Source organism: Centruroides sculpturatus, unplaced genomic scaffold (assembly GCF_000671375.1).
Source record: "Centruroides sculpturatus isolate CEXI.00-Female unplaced genomic scaffold, Cexi_2.0 scaffold287, whole genome shotgun sequence".
Classification (NCBI taxonomy): Eukaryota; Metazoa; Arthropoda; class Arachnida; order Scorpiones; family Buthidae; genus Centruroides; species Centruroides sculpturatus.
In genome coordinates this window covers 527,021-546,129 of record NW_019384456.1, presented here as the reverse complement: position 1 = coordinate 546,129, position 19,109 = coordinate 527,021, and the positions used below count along the sequence as shown (strand labels likewise).

The 19,109-nt window shown below is 28.9% G+C and overlaps 2 protein-coding genes across 4 annotated transcripts in view; one reads left to right on the top strand and one right to left on the bottom strand.

Annotated features, from left to right (window-relative positions):
• Positions 1 to 19,109, top strand: part of LOC111620693 (ras-related and estrogen-regulated growth inhibitor-like) — a 151,223-nt gene that overhangs the window by 39,587 nt on the left and 92,527 nt on the right. The window lies entirely within an intron of this gene.
• LOC111620686 overlaps positions 1 to 19,109 on the bottom strand; it is a 132,583-nt gene that overhangs the window by 36,304 nt on the left and 77,170 nt on the right. Inside the window, exon 8 of the mRNA XM_023362663.1 lies at positions 7,327 to 7,486. Coding sequence (XP_023218431.1) covers positions 7,327 to 7,486 — 160 coding nt within the window. The remainder of the gene's footprint in view (positions 1 to 7,326; positions 7,487 to 19,109) is intronic.

The window sequence follows — 19,109 nt, the reverse complement described above, 5'->3', positions numbered from 1 at the left end:
TTAAAACGCAACCTGGCATTGTGATGATGTCACAATAAATTGCTTCCTATATATGTATATTATTTAAAAATTTGTATCAGCATTTTGTTGCATTAAATAAATTTCAAAGAAACTTTTAGTTTCAGGAGAAGCTTTTATTTTTATGAGGGTTTCAACACAAGAGGGTTTTTATGTAAGGTTTATTGTTGAAGGGGGTTTTTACATGGTTTTATCCAGGGGATTATTGTCCTGTTACGGTTATGAATGTGCTTATTATATTCAAAAATCTTATTTTTGTGGCGTAGTAAACACTAGTATTGTGTTTTATTCCAAAGACACATGGCAAATTTTCCATCAAATTCCTTTATTAGTTGATATGGTACATTGTTTTGTACTCGTTTCGGGCTTTGCCCCTCTTCAGTCAACTAAAATACAATATAAACCAGCAAATACCGACCGAAAACCAAGGTGTAGTATACAAAATTCTGTGTACCTGCGCAAACAAAAAACATTACATAGGAGAAACAAAAAGAAAAGTAAAAACTAGACTGAAAGAACACATAGCAGACCTTAAATACAATAGAATAAATTCTGCCCTTTACGAACATTGTACTATAAACAAATGTAATATAGATAAAGATAACGTAGAAATACTGCATAAAGAAAAATTAACGTACAACAGGAAGTTTAAAGAAACCATAGAATTCATGAAAAGTAAAGACAGTATAAATAAAAACTTAAGTCTTAAAATAAACGAAAACTGGATTAATATATTATAAATAATAATTTTATAATAATATTTTTTTCTATCAAACGTCATACATGGCAACACTTAAGATACCAGTGCATAAGAAAAAATAAAAATGGGAAGGAAATAGCTAAAAATTTTTTACAGTTTTGTTCTATCGAAATATGCCTATAAGAGATTTTAGAATATTTTAACCTTTTAATTTATAATATATACTAGTTTTACAAAGATTAAAGCAGATTTTACGTTTTTAAATTATACAAAGTGTAACCAAAAGGTACGTCTATATACCGTTTATGTACTCATTGTTTATGTAAACTCTCTACTGTAATAAGTTAAATATATATATTGTATTTTAGTTGACTGAAGAGGGACAAAGCCCGAAACGAGTACAAAACAATGTACTGTATCAACTAATAAAGGAATTTGATGGAAAATTTGCCATGTGTCTTTGGAATAAAACACAATACTAGTGTTTACTACGCCACAAATATAAAACAGGACACAGTTTCAAAAAGAAAATCAAAAATCTTACTCAACTATAAAGTTAAAAAAAAAAAAAAAACAATAATTTGTCAATTTGTGCTATCACTTCAACAGACTTTGTCAGAATGATTTCTGATGCCAAGGCACAAAAATCAATATTGTAACAATATTTTGGCTGTTGTAGAGATAGAGCACAATATATCAAATGTTAGATTATGTAAATACAGTTAATAGAAATTGGGGCCATTCATTAATTGTAGTTTTTGAGTCATGTTTTTGACCCTGTTATGTACAATGATATACTTTTGGCAAACCTCCTCTTTAATTATGTGTAGTTCATGGACCTGCTGATATTGAAAAAGTGATTTAAAAAGTTCTGAAAATATTTTATAACTGACAGTTTATTGATATGACTAGTAAATAGGAGTATAAAAACAAATTTATAAGCCACTAACACCACTTTGCCTTGACTCCTCTTGTTCTATTGTGTACAACGATGCACTTTTTGTAACCCTTCGTCCTCCTAGTAAATGGATGAACCATTCCATGTGTTTATGCATTACTGCAGAATGAAACTCAGGATACATTTTGAGGCCAACAGGTATCATGATCAATTTTGAATTGGCAGTTATAAACAGTGTAAAAAGATTTTTTCCAGACTGTGAAATTAAAGAGTGTTTCTTTCATTTAAGTCAGAACATTTACTGGAAGATTCAAGAGAATGTCCTACAATAACATTATCAAGACGACTCTGACTTCGTACTGAAATTAAGAATGATCCCAGCTCTTGCAAATGTGCCAACAAATGAAGCTGTTAGTGCTTTACAGGAATTGTCAGAATTTCTACCTCAAGAAATCACACCAGTTGTAGATTATTTTGAAGATTCTTATATTGGAAGACCACAACATCGTGAATGACAATAACCAGCATATGCTATCGAGATATGGAATATGTATCAACAATCCAAAGATGAATTACCAAAAACAAACAATTCAGTGGAAGATGGCACAGAAGTCTTCAGTACAATGTTGGAAGTCTCCATCCCACCATTTGAAATTTATTGGATTTCTTCAAAGAAAACAAGCATTACAACAAGTTTATGCTCATCAAATTCTGGCTGGTCATCCATCATAAGCTCCAAGAAAGAAATATGCTGATTCAAATGGCTGATTAACTATATAAGAACTTCCGATGCAAACTGTAAGTCATGCTATTTCAATTCAAACATTTCTCCCCAAAAGTGTTAAATAGATGACCAACACAACTGTATTGTTAAAGGAAAAGTATGATATACAGGGGCAAGCCACTATTAATTTTAGGTGCAGAGCATATATTTTAAATTAATAAATTAATATGATTAAATTAATTAAAAATATGATTAAAACGCAACCTGGCATTGTGATGATGTCACAATAAATTGCTTCCTATATATGTATATTATTTAAAAATTTGTATCAGCATTTTGTTGCATTAAATAAATTTCAAAGAAACTTTTAGTTTCAGGAGAAGCTTTTATTTTTATGAGGGTTTCAACACAAGAGGGTTTTTATGTAAGGTTTATTGTTGAAGGGGGTTTTTACATGGTTTTATCCAGGGGATTATTGTCCTGTTACGGTTATGAATGTGCTTATTATATTCAAAAATCTTATTTTTGTGGCGTAGTAAACACTAGTATTGTGTTTTATTCCAAAGACACATGGCAAATTTTCCATCAAATTCCTTTATTAGTTGATATGTACACGCCACAAATATAAAACAGGACACAGTTTCAAAAAGAAAATCAAAAATCTTACTCAACTATAAAGTTAAAAAAAAAAAAAAAACAATAATTTGTCAATTTGTGCTATCACTTCAACAGACTTTGTCAGAATGATTTCTGATGCCAAGGCACAAAAATCAATATTGTAACAATATTTTGGCTGTTGTAGAGATAGAGCACAATATATCAAATGTTAGATTATGTAAATACAGTTAATAGAAATTGGGGCCATTCATTAATTGTAGTTTTTGAGTCATGTTTTTGACCCTGTAAAATATGATTAAAACGCAACCTGGCATTGTGATGATGTCACAATAAATTGCTTCCTATATATGTATATTATTTAAAAATTTGTATCAGCATTTTGTTGCATTAAATAAATTTCAAAGAAACTTTTAGTTTCAGGAGAAGCTTTTATTTTTATGAGGGTTTCAACACAAGAGGGTTTTTATGTAAGGTTTATTGTTGAAGGGGGTTTTTACATGGTTTTATCCAGGGGATTATTGTCCTGTTACGGTTATGAATGTGCTTATTATATTCAAAAATCTTATTTTTGTGGCGTAGTAAACACTAGTATTGTGTTTTATTCCAAAGACACATGGCAAATTTTCCATCAAATTCCTTTATTAGTTGATATGTACACGCCACAAATATAAAACAGGACACAGTTTCAAAAAGAAAATCAAAAATCTTACTCAACTATAAAGTTAAAAAAAAAAAAAAAACAATAATTTGTCAATTTGTGCTATCACTTCAACAGACTTTGTCAGAATGATTTCTGATGCCAAGGCACAAAAATCAATATTGTAACAATATTTTGGCTGTTGTAGAGATAGAGCACAATATATCAAATGTTAGATTATGTAAATACAGTTAATAGAAATTGGGGCCATTCATTAATTGTAGTTTTTGAGTCATGTTTTTGACCCTGTTATGTACAATGATGTACTTTTGGCAAACCTCCTCTTTAATTATGTGTAGTTCATGGACCTGCTGATATTGAAAAAGTGATTTAAAAAGTTCTGAAAATATTTTATAACTGACAGTTTATTGATATGACTAGTAAATAGGAGTATAAAAACAAATTTATAAGCCACTAACACCACTTTGCCTTGACTCCTCTTGTTCTATTGTGTACAACGATGCACTTTTTGTAACCCTTCGTCCCCTTAAACTGTATATGTAATTGATGGCACCTTTGATACACATCATGTGTATGTAAAATGTATATGTCGCAGCCAGATTGTTAATTTAGCTCCTTTACAAAGCATCTAGCTGTTTGATTAAATTGTGTCGTTTTATAAAAAAGCTAGCTAACTTTCAGCCACTTTACAAAGAGGCTAAACCAAATCTCACCAGACTGAATGACATTTCACATTCTACAATATGACTGGCCAAACAATTAGCCATTTTACAACGAGGCATTAGATAAACCGCCAGATTGTCATATTTACCAATTCTTACCATTGAAGTGCCAAAAGACATTCATTGATATGGCATCATCTAGTATGTCTGTTGTGCTAGAAATATTGGATATTACAGCAAATAATAAAAGCATACAAAATTTGTCTGAATATAGTGCGGTTAAAGATAATTTCAATAAACAACTAATGGAGTTCTATGCAAAACAACATGGAAATTTAAACAAACCATGAATTAGAGAAAGAATTTTTGTGGTTATTATTAGACATATCAAACACAGTAAGATGACCATAAATTCCAATGCACAGTGGATGCCTATCGAATATTACTGTGTTCAAAGTATGATGTCATAAATACAGCCAATGAAGATTATCTCATTTTTAAGAAAAAGTTATCTGATAATCCATGTATCATTTCTACTGAACAGTATTTTGATGTATTGAAGGAGATTCATAAATCCTGTAGACATGGTGGTTGTGACAAGATGACAAGATGACACAGTTGAAATATTTGTTTCTTTGTCCTACCTGTGAAACCAAATGTAATTATAACCTACCTAAGAAAAGTATTGTGACTCAACCAATAATTTCTTGACATTTTATGGAAGTGGACAAGTTGATTTAATTGATTTACAGTTAGCACTTGATGGAGAGTATAAATGGCTGTTAAACTAAAAAGATAATGCTACTAAATACTTACATGTTAGACTGCTTCAAGCAAAGCGAACATCTTAAGTAGCTGTAGAACTGTTAAAATTTTTTTTTTATAATTTGAAGTTCCATATATCCTACAGTGACAATGACCAGGAGTTCACTGCAAAAAGCCTCTAAGAATTTATAAATATGTGGCCAGAATGTAAAATTGTGCATGGCAGTCCTTGATATCAACAAATGCATGGTAGTATAGAATGCAATATGCCAAGATGTCAAAAATATGCTTAGATCTTGGATGCATAAAAATAATTCGACAAAGTTGTCAACTGGGTGCTATTTTATGCAATATCCAAAAAATGAATCGTATCATTGAGTCATTAGCAAATCACCTTATTGAGCCTTATTTGATAGTGAGCCTAAAACTGGTTTACAAAGTTCTGATATTCTTGATAGTATTCTTTCATCTATTGAAACAGATGAGGAGCTAGAAAACCTGCCAACAATAATCAAAAAGTTGTAAAAGGATTTAGAAAATATTTAATATAATATTTCACAATGGACATAGTTCAATATTTCACATAGTTCTGATAATTTAATTAATGAAAATACCTTTTCTAACACAATTATCACAAAAAAATAATGAAAATTTATCACCTGATCTAACCTGTCCAGTATGTCAAAATGAAACCATGGAGCTCATCAGTGCAGTTTCTGCTTTAAATCTGATTATGCTATTTGCAGATTGTCTGAAGGAGATGAAGGTTATGGATCAAAGATGATCTGTTTTATATTCGAAACAAACATAATATAAAAAATGAAAGAGAAGTGCATAAAGAGTTAAAGGCGCTGCAGAGATGATGATTAATGACACTGCTAAGAAACTTACCCTAATAAATACAGGAAAAAATATTATTCTTGATTTACCAAAAATAGATCATGATCCTTTAGGTAATAAAAATATTATAGGAAAAATAGTTGATTTCAGAAACAGAGTTTACAAAGTAGGGACTAAATCCAGAATAATTAAAAATTGATTCTGTTATTACAAATTATAGGAGTCATGTAATGATTATAATGATGAAACACCAGAAAGATCAATATCTCTGCAAGAAGCTGTGATTAACCAATCATTATTTGGTGTCAAAGATTTCAAACGTGTTCATGAAAACCTATGAAATATCAGTGTCATATGTCATCAGATGCACATGTTTTTTGAAGAAGTTCTTTACAGATCTAAATGTCAGTCTAGTTTATCTTGGATTAAAAAATAATACATCTATTTGATACGTTTAGTATGCCTATTATTTTGTAACCATTGAAGAAATTTAATAGTTTTAAAGTGTTTTCACATTTTTATAATTTCATTTCGCACTGTTTAATATGTCAAACTACCTATTTTTATTATTTATGTTGTGATTTTACAAAAGTAATTAAACATTAAGAGTACTTTATAGCAATGCATATGTTTAAAGATTTTAAATAACCAACAACAGTTAAGTTAATTAGTTTTTATAAATAATTATATTACTATATTTCTCAAAGAAAGAAGTAATTGCATACTGTACTCTTTTTTATAATTATCATCAAGTTTATAATATATAAGTTTGATTATACAATGTATGTTTTTTTTGTACTTCCTAACATTTTTGTCCCTAATCCTAGTCCTAATCCATAATTCACATTTTAGTAGAGGGTGATTTCTGCCACTTAGTATTGATTCTGCACATTAGTATTGTAACTAATGAATTTGTTGCCAGCCACATTGTGAAACATGATGTAATGACAATCCAGCTGAATGTTAGCTTTATTATAAAATGGCATTGTTTAATCAAATGGCTAGATGCTTTGTAAACCAACTAAATTAACAATCCAGCTACGACATATACATTACACAACATAACTGTATTTCTAGAAAGAATTTCTTTATACTGTCATATTACAAACAAAAACAGTAAAACGAACAATACTATTGATTTTAAACAATGAAATTTAAATGAATTATCTATTAATTAATTAATTTCTTTTATTAAATTTTTAAGAAAATATAAAACCTGTAACCTTCAATATACACAAAGATGATATTGTATATAAAGATGTATATAAACATATATTTAATATACAATTACAGTAATTAAACTTAATTAGAATATTTGGATGCATATTTTAATTATTATACTTGTATATAAATGCCTTTGAAATTGGATTCAATTTAACAATAAGTAAATTGTTAAACTATGTATTATTTAGTACATATCAAATAAATGAAACATTTTATAACCTCTTTAGATCTTCAACTTTTATTCCTCCATTACTTTTGGGTTTGCTCTGTGTTTCAATAATTTTGACCGACGTGCTTGCTTCGGGCACCCTGTCAAATCTCATGCTCGATTCCGAAAAAGGAATGTGGGTGGCTGCTAAGGCCAGTCTGGCCGAAGATCCTGTTTCAAACAAAACGCTTTATAGCACATAATTATACGAATTAGTTAAAAAATAAACTACACTGATATAAATCCAGCAAAATTTAATAAAATAATAACATTTTCAACTGTTTTTCAACAATCATCCTCAGTTACCAAAATATATCGATGTAGTTTATTTTTTAATTTATTCTACTTCCAGTACATATTTGTTATACAAATTATACGAATTACTTCACTTAATTAATTTAATAAAAAATAACGTGATTAATATTGATACAAATTGTCNAAACAATTGCACAAAATCAAACAAAACTTTTTACAAATAAGCCTTAAAATGCTAGCTGTCAAAATACATAATGATAATATGGTTTAGAATGAAAATAGAGGGAAAAATACGACTAATTCATCTAGTGGTAAAAAAAATGAAATTATATATTTATTATATGTCTCTTCAATCCGAATGGTTAACAAACGGTAGACTTTCTTTCAGCACTGAGGTACTGAAAGAAAGACTTTCTTTCAGCACTGAGGCTTTCATGTAATTTACAATAAAGGAATACTTAACCTCAGTGCTGAAAGAAAGTCTATCGTTTGTTAACCATTCGGATTGAAGAGACATATAATAAATATAAGTATTTATCAGCCATTATACAAGATTTTGTGAAGAAAATTTAATGACAAAATGGATAAAAAGAATAGGTTTGGAAATTATACTCATATACAATTGTTATTCATGTGTTTCGTTGGTAATAATGTCATAGTCGATGTCATACAATTTTTATAAAAGATTTTTAAAAAGTGTTACTCAACCATCTGAGAATTACACTGAAGAGGGGCTCATACAAGCCTAAAATGCATATATAATTTACAATAAAGGAATACTTAACCTCAGTGCTGAAAGAAAGTCTACCTTTTGTTAACCATTCGGATTGAAGAGACATATAATAAATATAAGTATTTATCAGCCATTATACAAGATTTTGTGAAAATGAAATTACTTTCCGAACAACCCAATAAAACTATAGTACTTTTTATTTCTTAAGCAGCTACCTTTAGACAAAATAATTAAGTAAATTAATAGTTACACATAACCCAATAAATCTAGAAATTACATATTTGAAATTATGCTGGATGATTGTTTACAATAGTATTAATGCCAAAATTTATAAAAAAAAAAAATACATATAGGGAGATGGGGACAATCCAAGACAATGAGTGAAACTGGAATTGAAATACTGTAAAAAAGTAAGTTCAGGAGCACTGTCATGTTTCATCACAATTCCTATCAGCCATACAGTATTGGTATATATTGTTAAACATGCACATTTTTGTCCATGTTTTGCATGTCTGAAAACTTTTCTTTTTGAAAGATTTTATGCTTTCAGGAAGTGTTTATTAGAAGTGTCACACAAATTTTTTAGATATCTTTATAAATATTGATAATAATGTGTTTTGTGCTATTGTTTTAAACCATATATCAACATTTGGATAGGGCAACATCTCTCTAAAGCTAATTAGAATCAAACATGGCAATTTGGGACAATTGCAGACACCTTCTCAAGACAATCATGAATAGCATTATACTGTGTGGAATTTCTTGGGTTCATGTTTTGATACATTTACTGTACTCAGTTTTTCTTACAATACTCACAATTTTAGGAGTAGATCCTGATCATGGCAATCTATAATTATAGTGATTTAATATCTGAAAATGTTCATTTCCATTTTTTATAAATTGATGAATCTGTCGTATATGAATTTCTAATACGTGTAAGTAAATTACATTTCATTTCTTTATTCCATTTGTTTGCCAAATTTTAGCTATTTTCTAGCTGTTCTGTCATTGCACTGCATCACAGGGAATACTAGACACTCCATACTTAACTAGTACTTTATTTCTGGGGAAAAAAAGGTTCGATTTTTTAATGTCCTACACCTTATGATAGCCAACAGATTGGAGTAAAAATTTATTTAAGCCAACTGGACCTACTATAATTGAACTCATGCCAGGATTATAACCTGCACGAGTAGAGGAAATTTTCATTCTAAAGAAAAAATTGTCATCTTTATTGTAAGAACTTCAGATTTTAAAGTCAGCAACATTGTATGCAGTATAAGTTTTTTTTAGCAGTTTAGTTTTCAATTATTGTTTATTTTTTAGCGGGATTCCAACTGAGGACTGATCTGTTAAGGCCAGGCTTGCAAAAAAAAAATAATAATAATAATTTAAAAAATTCTATGGATTTATTGTTTTCAAAATGAAATTATTAATTTTAAATTAATAGTTAAAAATCTACATTAAAGAATATAGGTCTAATTTAAAACAACAACAACCTTCTTCAATAAATCAGTTTTTATTCAACTAATTATTTTCAAGGAGTATCTTCAGCAGGACCAGGTCAGATGTTGATTTTTCAGGCTTCAGATCAAGTCCCCTTGCTCAGAGGAGCCCTGCACTTTCAAATTTCTAAGAAAATTTGATAATGGAAGTTTTGATATTTCAAAGATGTATTGATGCAGGAAATGTATTTTAATTAAAATTTATACTAATTCTTTGTCTTTGTCCTCTTAATGGTGCAAATTATTATACAATAAATTTTTTTTTTTTTGCAAATATTTTGGGGCCCAATAATAACTTCTCCCAAGGCCCTGCAAAACCTTCAGCTGATCTCGATCTTCAGAATCAAACACTTAACACAATGTAAAAAATAAGAGAACGTCTTATAGTTAAGAGGAAGAGAAGAGACTCATTTCTCAAAAATACTAAAAACTACAAATTGTTTGAAGTGTATTCTTGTTTTAAAATTAAAAAATAAGAAAATAATTGTTTTGTTATGTAAGGAAAAAATAAATATATCATATTTCTATTAGATATTTCCAACGGAATGGAAATATGTAATAGAAATATTGTATGGAAGACTTTCTTATACATGGAAATATGTGATAGAAAAGGAAATGGGAATTAAAAACCCTTAAACTTGTGGCCGTTGTATTTTAACTGGTTTAATGTATATTTTTGTTATATTAGTTTATTTTTACATTTGTTTAATTATATATTATGTTAGTATTTTGTTAAATATTTAGTATTTTACTTTTTACTTTTTAGTGCTATGTATAAAGTTTAAAATTTTTTTTAAATTTAAAGAGTGTTCGAAAAGCTTTGTGTTCGATTGTAGGACAAATTCCTGAGGATGTCCTATTAGAAATAGGCTGAAAGCGTTTGATTATTAAATTAATAGTAAGCTCAGCAAGTGTTTGGTGTTTGATTATATTTGTAAGTAAACAGCTGAGGAAGTGAGGATAATAAATATATCATAATATGTAGTAGAGTCAAAAACAAACTGAACTTCCTGCTAGGGGAGTCAAAAGATGTTGCTGGACAGGGAAAAATTTACATGGATTCCAAGTAAATAAATGATTTGAAATTTTATTTTGAGTTTTTTTAATGGATATATTTCTTTTTTACAAAATAAAGAACAATAGTTATTGTTAGACATTTTTATATTTCAATAGCATGTAAAAAATCAAATTATGGGATGATGTCCTGGACCTTATGAATCTGTGGCCCAGGAAATTTTACCCCATCATTCTCTTCCTCCCTCTCGTAGCCTTGCTTCCAGCACAAATTTTATTATTCAACACACTTTTAAAAATAAGTTTCCTCTGCTGGCATGCATAACACTTGTCAAAAGCAGTCCTAAAAGCTATTTTTTTTTTTTTTGCACTGTCTTTGTGTTTTCATCTCTGCTGTTTTCTACTTCTATTACTGATTGAAGCCTGCAGTCCTTCAATTTCTCCTTCATTTTAGGGAATAGATAAAACTTTGGATGCCAAGATCAAGGGATAAGAAGTTTGAGAAAGCACTGTTATGCCATCTTGGGTCAGATATTTATTAACCAGAAATAGTTTCCATTTGGCATTCCACACTTGGTAGTTTCCATCACATCTGATTTCTCCAAATGCAATGGAAGCTGAAGTGATGAAAGCCTTTAAAGACATTAAAGAAAGTCTTCCATACAATATTATTAGCAGAAATGTGTAGCTGCAGGACGGGTTTACTTTGAAGAAAGTCTTCTGTAAATGCTTGTATTATTAACGTACTAAAAGCTTTATTAAAAGTTGTGTATTTTTGACTATTACATACAGTATACAAATTCCTCAGAGTGGCAGATTGATCCCTTTATTGGCTCAACTATTCAGCTGTCTCAGAATATCTATGTGGTGTTATACACAAATGTATATAATTCATTAAAGAATCTCTCAATATATACAATATTTGTTTTACTGTGATTACACATTTATAATAATTTTTTTATGTACTCCATATAATTAATATAGTTATAATAATGTTTTTAAAAAAAGGAGATGAAATATAATTAATGAGTCATTATAAAATAAATCAATTGCTATTGCTTTAAAAGTTGATAAAATGCAGATAAAAATTCTACAAACAAAATATTTTAAAAGAGTTCAGAAATTGAGAAGAATACATTATAATGATTTTATGTCATTATTTGATCATATAATATGATTATTTTTGAAATTGTATTTTATAATCAAATCAAAGATAAAGGCTATATCATTACTAGTTAAATCATATGAAATAAATATACCATTTTGGTAACAGCATTTAGGTTTTGCAAAGTTTCTAACTTCCAATGTAAAACCTCCAAATGTAATTACACTTCTACAATTCAAGAAAGCATATCAATTTTTAACAAATTCACAACAACCTACTTTATTGGAATTGTAAAAAAAATATAACACTTTCCCAATTACTTTCAGATGAATAAAATCTATCTTCAGAGGTAGTTGCAACTATAAAACAGTTCCTAAAACAAAAATTTAAAGCTTTTGAACACATTCTAGGCAAATGCCATAGAAAGATGGCCTATTTGCTTCTCAGAAATGGCAGTGGCACACATTATGTGTTTGAAACTTGAGTTTTTCTTTGAAGATGAAGTTTATCAGTCTGAAAGTACTTGGGGAAAGTATTATGTTTGTAGTTCCAACAAAGTAGGTTTATGCAGAAACTTCTAAATTGTTTTGGATTTTATAATTTGAATATTTTAAAGTTAAGATTTTAACTCTATCAACAAGGTCTTTTTCTTTATTTTCATAAGTATGTACTTAAATATATTAAATAATAAAAATAATTATAAGTAGTTCCTTTAAAATTTTTGCATGCTTNAAAATTATATTATTTTAGTATACCCAGTATACATATTATTATAAATAAAATAGCATAAAATATCTTTTATTTAAGACTCTAACAAGTTTCTGATTATATATAAAATTATAGATTTATTTTAAAACAAATTTATTATTTGAAATAAATACTTGTAAAATTAAAATATATTTTAACATTTATAGATATAAAAATTTTTAAAAATTTGAATTACTTTGATAATTATAAAATAATTCGCATAAATGTGAATTATTTTATAAAGTATTAAATGTAACTTTTAGGAATAATTTATTGGCTAATTATTTTTTAAGATGGTTTTTCCCTCAATCCAATCCACATTATTAACATAACTAACAATTTCCCATAGAAAGTTGTTCAAGGGGAATGCCTCCTGGGAGGATTTCTACAGGATCCTATTTAGGTGTTAGATATATGAATAAACCTGAAAAACTGCTTGCAGCCAGCAGAACGCACAAATGTTCAATTGTGTTATCCACTCAATCACTGAAATGACCCTCAATTCAAAACTAAGTGAAACTATTAATGGTATTTTTGTAAAACTTTTATTTTTCAATTATAAAAATATTAATGAATAAAACTTTGGCACTTACAAATAAGTTTTTGGTTTCTGTCTGGATAATATACATTACTTTCCATAAAAAGTAAATTTAAAATTTTTAAGGTGTTTGAAATGTAAGATAAAGCATGTGATTAATACAGTTTTTTCACTTACAGGAATAGAGGAGATAAAAACTTATAGCTAACTTCTACCAGATATAGAGTTCTTCCCTTTCAGTCACCGGTGCACAATGAGCTGTAAGACAAGTCTCAGCTTTTCCCATCACAAACAGATCTGACACATATTGGAGTTGTCCAGTGAATGACGGATATGGACAATGACCTAAACGAGCTTTTCATAAGAAATCACAAAGGCTCAGTAAATTCAATCGTATTTAATTATTTAAAATTTATTTGTAACAATAAACTTTCATCACCCAACACTGAATATACCATTGGAATGTATGTCTCTTTAATCTGAATAAATGCAACACGGTAGACTTCCTCTCAGCTATCAGGTTAGGTACTCCTTTATTGCAATTCACAAATGCATTTCAGGCTTATACAATATCTAAGCCCCTCTTCAGTGTAAATGCTACATATATTAAATGAAGAAAAAAATTAGTTAATTCACTAATTTTTATGCGTGAAGATCATCGTTACAGACAAAATAAATTTTTACATACCTCACAAAACAGAGCAGCGCTTTTTATACTGGTACACTTAGCTATGTTTTTTAAAAAACTAAAAAATATGAGTGTGTATCTAGAGGGTGTGACTAGAAGAAATAATTTGTAATAATGATGTCGTGTGAGATTTGCTAATATAATACTGTGGATAAATGTAAAGAATGCCATGATGTACGTACTGTTTTTTAAAAAGGTGTTAAATCATTTACTTATATATTGTAAAACTGTTACTATAATTGCAGTTGTTTCAATAGCATTTTAAAGAATATGCCTTAGTTTTTTTATAAAGAAAAAATATCTTTAAAAATAATCTTTCTAAAAAACCTATAACTGGCATGAAATATGTTCAATTGCTTACGCTAACGTTTTTGGATCCCACTGGGTCCTTCATCAGGCTATGTTCTATTTGCAATGATCTGTTAGAATGTCAGTTGTCTTTGGAATGAAATTTCAATGAACGGAATATTACATAATCCATCATACAAGTAGATGATCATTACGTAGCGACTGGAGTTTCGAAGACACATGATTCCCAATGGAACTCGAAATACGATATTTGAAATTTCGTTCCAAAGACAACTGACATTCTAACAGATCATTGCAAATAGAACATAGCCTGATGAAGGACCCAGTGGGATCCGAAAACGTTAGCGTAAGCAATTGAACATATTTCATGCCAGTTATAGGTTTTTTAGAAAGATTATTTTTAAAGATATTTTTTCTTTATAAAAAAACTAAGGCATATTCTTTAAAATGCTATTGAAACAACTGCAATTATAGTAACAGTTTTACAATATATAAGTAAATGATTTAACACCTTTTTAAAAAACAGTACGTACATCATGGCATTCTTTACATTTATCCACAGTATTATATTAGCAAATCTCACACGACATCATTATTACAAATTATTTCTTCTAGTCACACCCTCTAGATACACACTCATGTTTATTAGTTTTTAAAAAAACATAGCTAAGTGTACCAGTATAAAAAGCACTGCTCTGCCTTCTGAGGTATGTAAAAAGTTATTTTGTCTGTAACGATGATCTTCACACATGAAGATCATCGTTACAGACAAAATAACTTTTTACATTCATTTAATATATGTAGCATTTACACTGAAGAGGGGCTTAGATATTGTATAAACCTGAAATGCATTTGTGAATTGCAATAAAGGAGTACCTAACATGATAGCTGAGAGGAAGTCTACAGTGTTGCATTTATTNTCGTTACAGACAAAATAACTTTTTACATTCATTTAATATATGTAGCATTTACACTGAAGAGGGGCTTAGATATTGTATAAACCTGAAATGCATTTGTGAATTGCAATAAAGGAGTACCTAACATGATAGCTGAGAGGAAGTCTACAGTGTTGCATTTATTCGGATTAAAGAGATATACATTCCAATCGTATATAACAGCTACCATATCTGACATTTGTGACTGAATATACTATAAAACCTAAAAATGAAATGAAGAGAGCTACAAACATTAGCAACCTCCTCCTGAGATCTGTTTCAGGTTTAAAGCTAACTGTTCTATATTAGATATATTCAGTGTTACAGAGTAGTCAAACCTTAAACTTCACCTAATTACTAATTTATTTATTTTTTTGTAGTAGAAGAAGAATCTGAAGTTGTTCTGTTGCTGTAGCACTCATTCTAAACAACATTTATATTAAAAATTAATAAACACATTTGTCCATCTCATAACAGAAATTAATTTATGATACAAAAATCAAGAAGTAAAACTTAAGTAAAATCTAATGACCAAACGTAATAATAGACTTGATATCTATCATCAAATATCTTCCTTGTTTTTTCAATTCAGTTTACAACAACAATATTATATACAATTTTTCTTAAATTAAAATATGGATCAATTAAAAACCAGTATTTAAGAAATGAATATAATCAGATATGGTCAAGATAATTTTTGTATTTGCTACTTTGAGGTGCCTGGACCCAAATCTGGATAGATCCTCAGAAATTTTAATTAATTAACTACACATTGATTATGAAAAAGATTTTAACACATAACTGAATTTAAGCACATAACCGTCAGCTATAAAGGAATTTAGAAAACAGATAATAAGTACTAAAGTTAAAATCATTTATTACAAATTTTATGAGTGTTAGCAAATTAATTTTTTTAATTCAAAATTTTAATGTTATATAAATTACTAATCAAATGAACAGTTTGATTCTTATCAGGTTACATTAATGATGATTAATTAGTCATAATGTATCTTGACATAAATCTGGCTGTTTTTTTGACTACTAAAAGCTTATCAGGTTGTTTGTATATGTTATTGTGTATGTTGTTATAAATTATACAGTAACTAACAAAAATGAATTACACATGCATGCTGATAACGATAGGTTACATATACCTCAGAGGTCCCAAAAGATTTTAAAGGAGCCAATAAATTTGTAGCTGCCTGTACCTTTTCTATGTTTAGATATTTTAATATGTAAACACTTATCATTGTGTTGCAATTAGCCTATACAATTAGCATTACATAAAGCCTATACGAGTAGTACTATAACTACAGTAGAGTTCTGTAGAACACAGGGGATTTGTTACACATTATAGGAAATCACGTTATCTAAACCTGCATTGTCACATGATTTATGAAAGTTTAAACCTTGGCCTATAAGTTGAAAAAAAAAAAAAACATATACCTCTGATCGACATAATTTGAGGGTGTTGCTTGCTTTATTTGTGCATTGTACGGGACTCTACTGTACATAATATCAATATTTGTCTAAGTACTCTACATTGTATGATGATTGATTATGATGTATTTCTCAAAACATATGCCCATGGTTAAGCAGCACATACCTGTATTTGTCTAATAATACATCAGTAAATAGATTTTTTTAAACAAATATCAGTAATATTTTCTTTTCCCCAAAGAATATTGTAGAAGTTTATACGCATAATCTTAAATTTTAATTTATAATATGATTCAGTTTAAACTAACAACACAATTTTTCTGAATGAACAAACCAAAACATAAGATGTACAGTATTTTTATAGGTTCATCATTATTATAAATGAATTCAATGAAAGAGTGAAATTCTTCATATTATTATTATATATATATATAAAGTCACTTTAATCCGAAAACTTTTTGGTTGACAGTCTCACAGCACTTCCAGTTAGAAAATTAAGACTTTATTGCACAAATTGAACATGTGTTATACAAATGCGTTTTGGGTTGTTGTAAATTTACAAATCCTTTTCAGTGCTGTTAAAAAACAACAACGGTACAGTTAGGAACCTGACATTACTTATATATTGTATAAAAATTTTTTACAAACAAAGACTTAATGTTTCATAGAGAAATAACATAAAGTTTTCCACTTTCACATCCTTGTTTTCCAAAAATATACATAAAACGTTCCCTATATTGCATAAAACATAATTTATAATAACATAAAAATTCATGATTAGGTCTTACTTTATTTTAAATTTATCCAGTATTATGTATTCTGTTGTTTAATTTTTACAATAAAGGTAACTATACATCAGTTCTTCTAGTTAAAGTACTGTATAAGTGTAAATTACATTATATTGTAATACAATTTAAAACAACCATTAAATATTAAAAAGTAAAATTACTTACAATTGATATTCTGTATATGTATATATATATGTTATGGACAAAGTGATTAATACGGGCATTATGAATAATGACCAACAAAATTGGCATTGTAATAAATTCCAATAATTTATCAAATTGACTGGTCATTATGAATACTGCTATCACCTAGTCAGGCAAAGTGATAATAATACTTTGAGGAGTTATCATCCCACATACGCTAGCCAATCAGCACTCGCATCTGAGTTGTGCATGCGTATTGCATTTAGTACTGAATTTGGCAGCGGTTGCGACTGTTTGTGCTCTCGACGGATTACTCCTGGAGGGGGCCGCTGGAAGGCTGCCGATTGTTTAACATCACTAGTTATTGATACATGTGTTCAGTAACTACCATGAATCAATAACTAGTGAAGTTAAACAATCGGCGGCTTAACGGCAGCTCCCCTCTGGGAGGAATCCGTCGAGAGCACAAACAGTCGCTACTGCCACCCCAACAGTGCGCATAGGTAAAATTTTACCATTTAATTAATATAGTTAATAGTACTTAGTTTTAAAAGATTACATGTCCGTTTTAAAATACTTTGAAATAATTCACAAAAAAATAAATATTTCTAAATGAAATAAGTGGAGTTTTTTTTAATCAAATTAAAATGTCATACAAGATTAACTATTAGTTGAATAAATTTAAATTTGTTACTAAATGCGATACGCACATGCAACTCAGAGTGCCGATTGGCTAGCGTATGTCGGATGATCACTCCTCAATGTATTATTATCACTTTGCCCGACTAGGTGATAGCAGTATTCATAATGACCAGTCAATTTGATAAATTAATCAATATTTATCACACTGCATGCCCTTTTTTGGTCATTCTTCATAATGACTGGACATTATGAATAATGCCTGATTAATCACTTTGTCCATAACATATATACTTATCACACAATAATTTTTCACAAAGTACAATACAGTGGGTGATCGGTAAATGAACATAATCTGTTCCAAGACTTTATTTGCTATCCAAATTGTTCATTAACCGATTATCAATTTACCATAGGTTTGTATGGGAATTTAATTAATTTGTTCTGGAGACCCCAAAAAATAGAAAATATAAAATATATACTTTCTTACTACATTCATTTATATGTAATAATAAAAATACGGATTTACGCAGTCTTGCATTTTTATTAGTTATGTTTTTTTTGTTTATGGGGGTTAAAGAATGTCTAATGTTGATTGCTTTTCTCTCTTCTTCAGGATTTTCATAAGTAATTAATAGCATTGTAATTGTAGTGATTCCCAAGCCTATTAACCTCAACCTGGTTTATATGCCATTCTAAGACCGTTGATCTGACATCCCCCACTTCTTCAAAAGATCTTTAATTAATAGCAGATATTGGCATTAATCCTCTTTTTCATAATAAAACATATCTTGTCGAAAAATTTTTTTTTTTGAAAAAAAAAACTAAAATATCTTGTCGAGTTTCTTGGTGTTCTTCATTCAAGAGTTCTTGGCATTCTTCTGTTGTCAGATCTGTTTCAGGTTTCATTATGAGCTCTTCAGAAGTGATTTTTGTTACTCCTTTAGCTGCTTG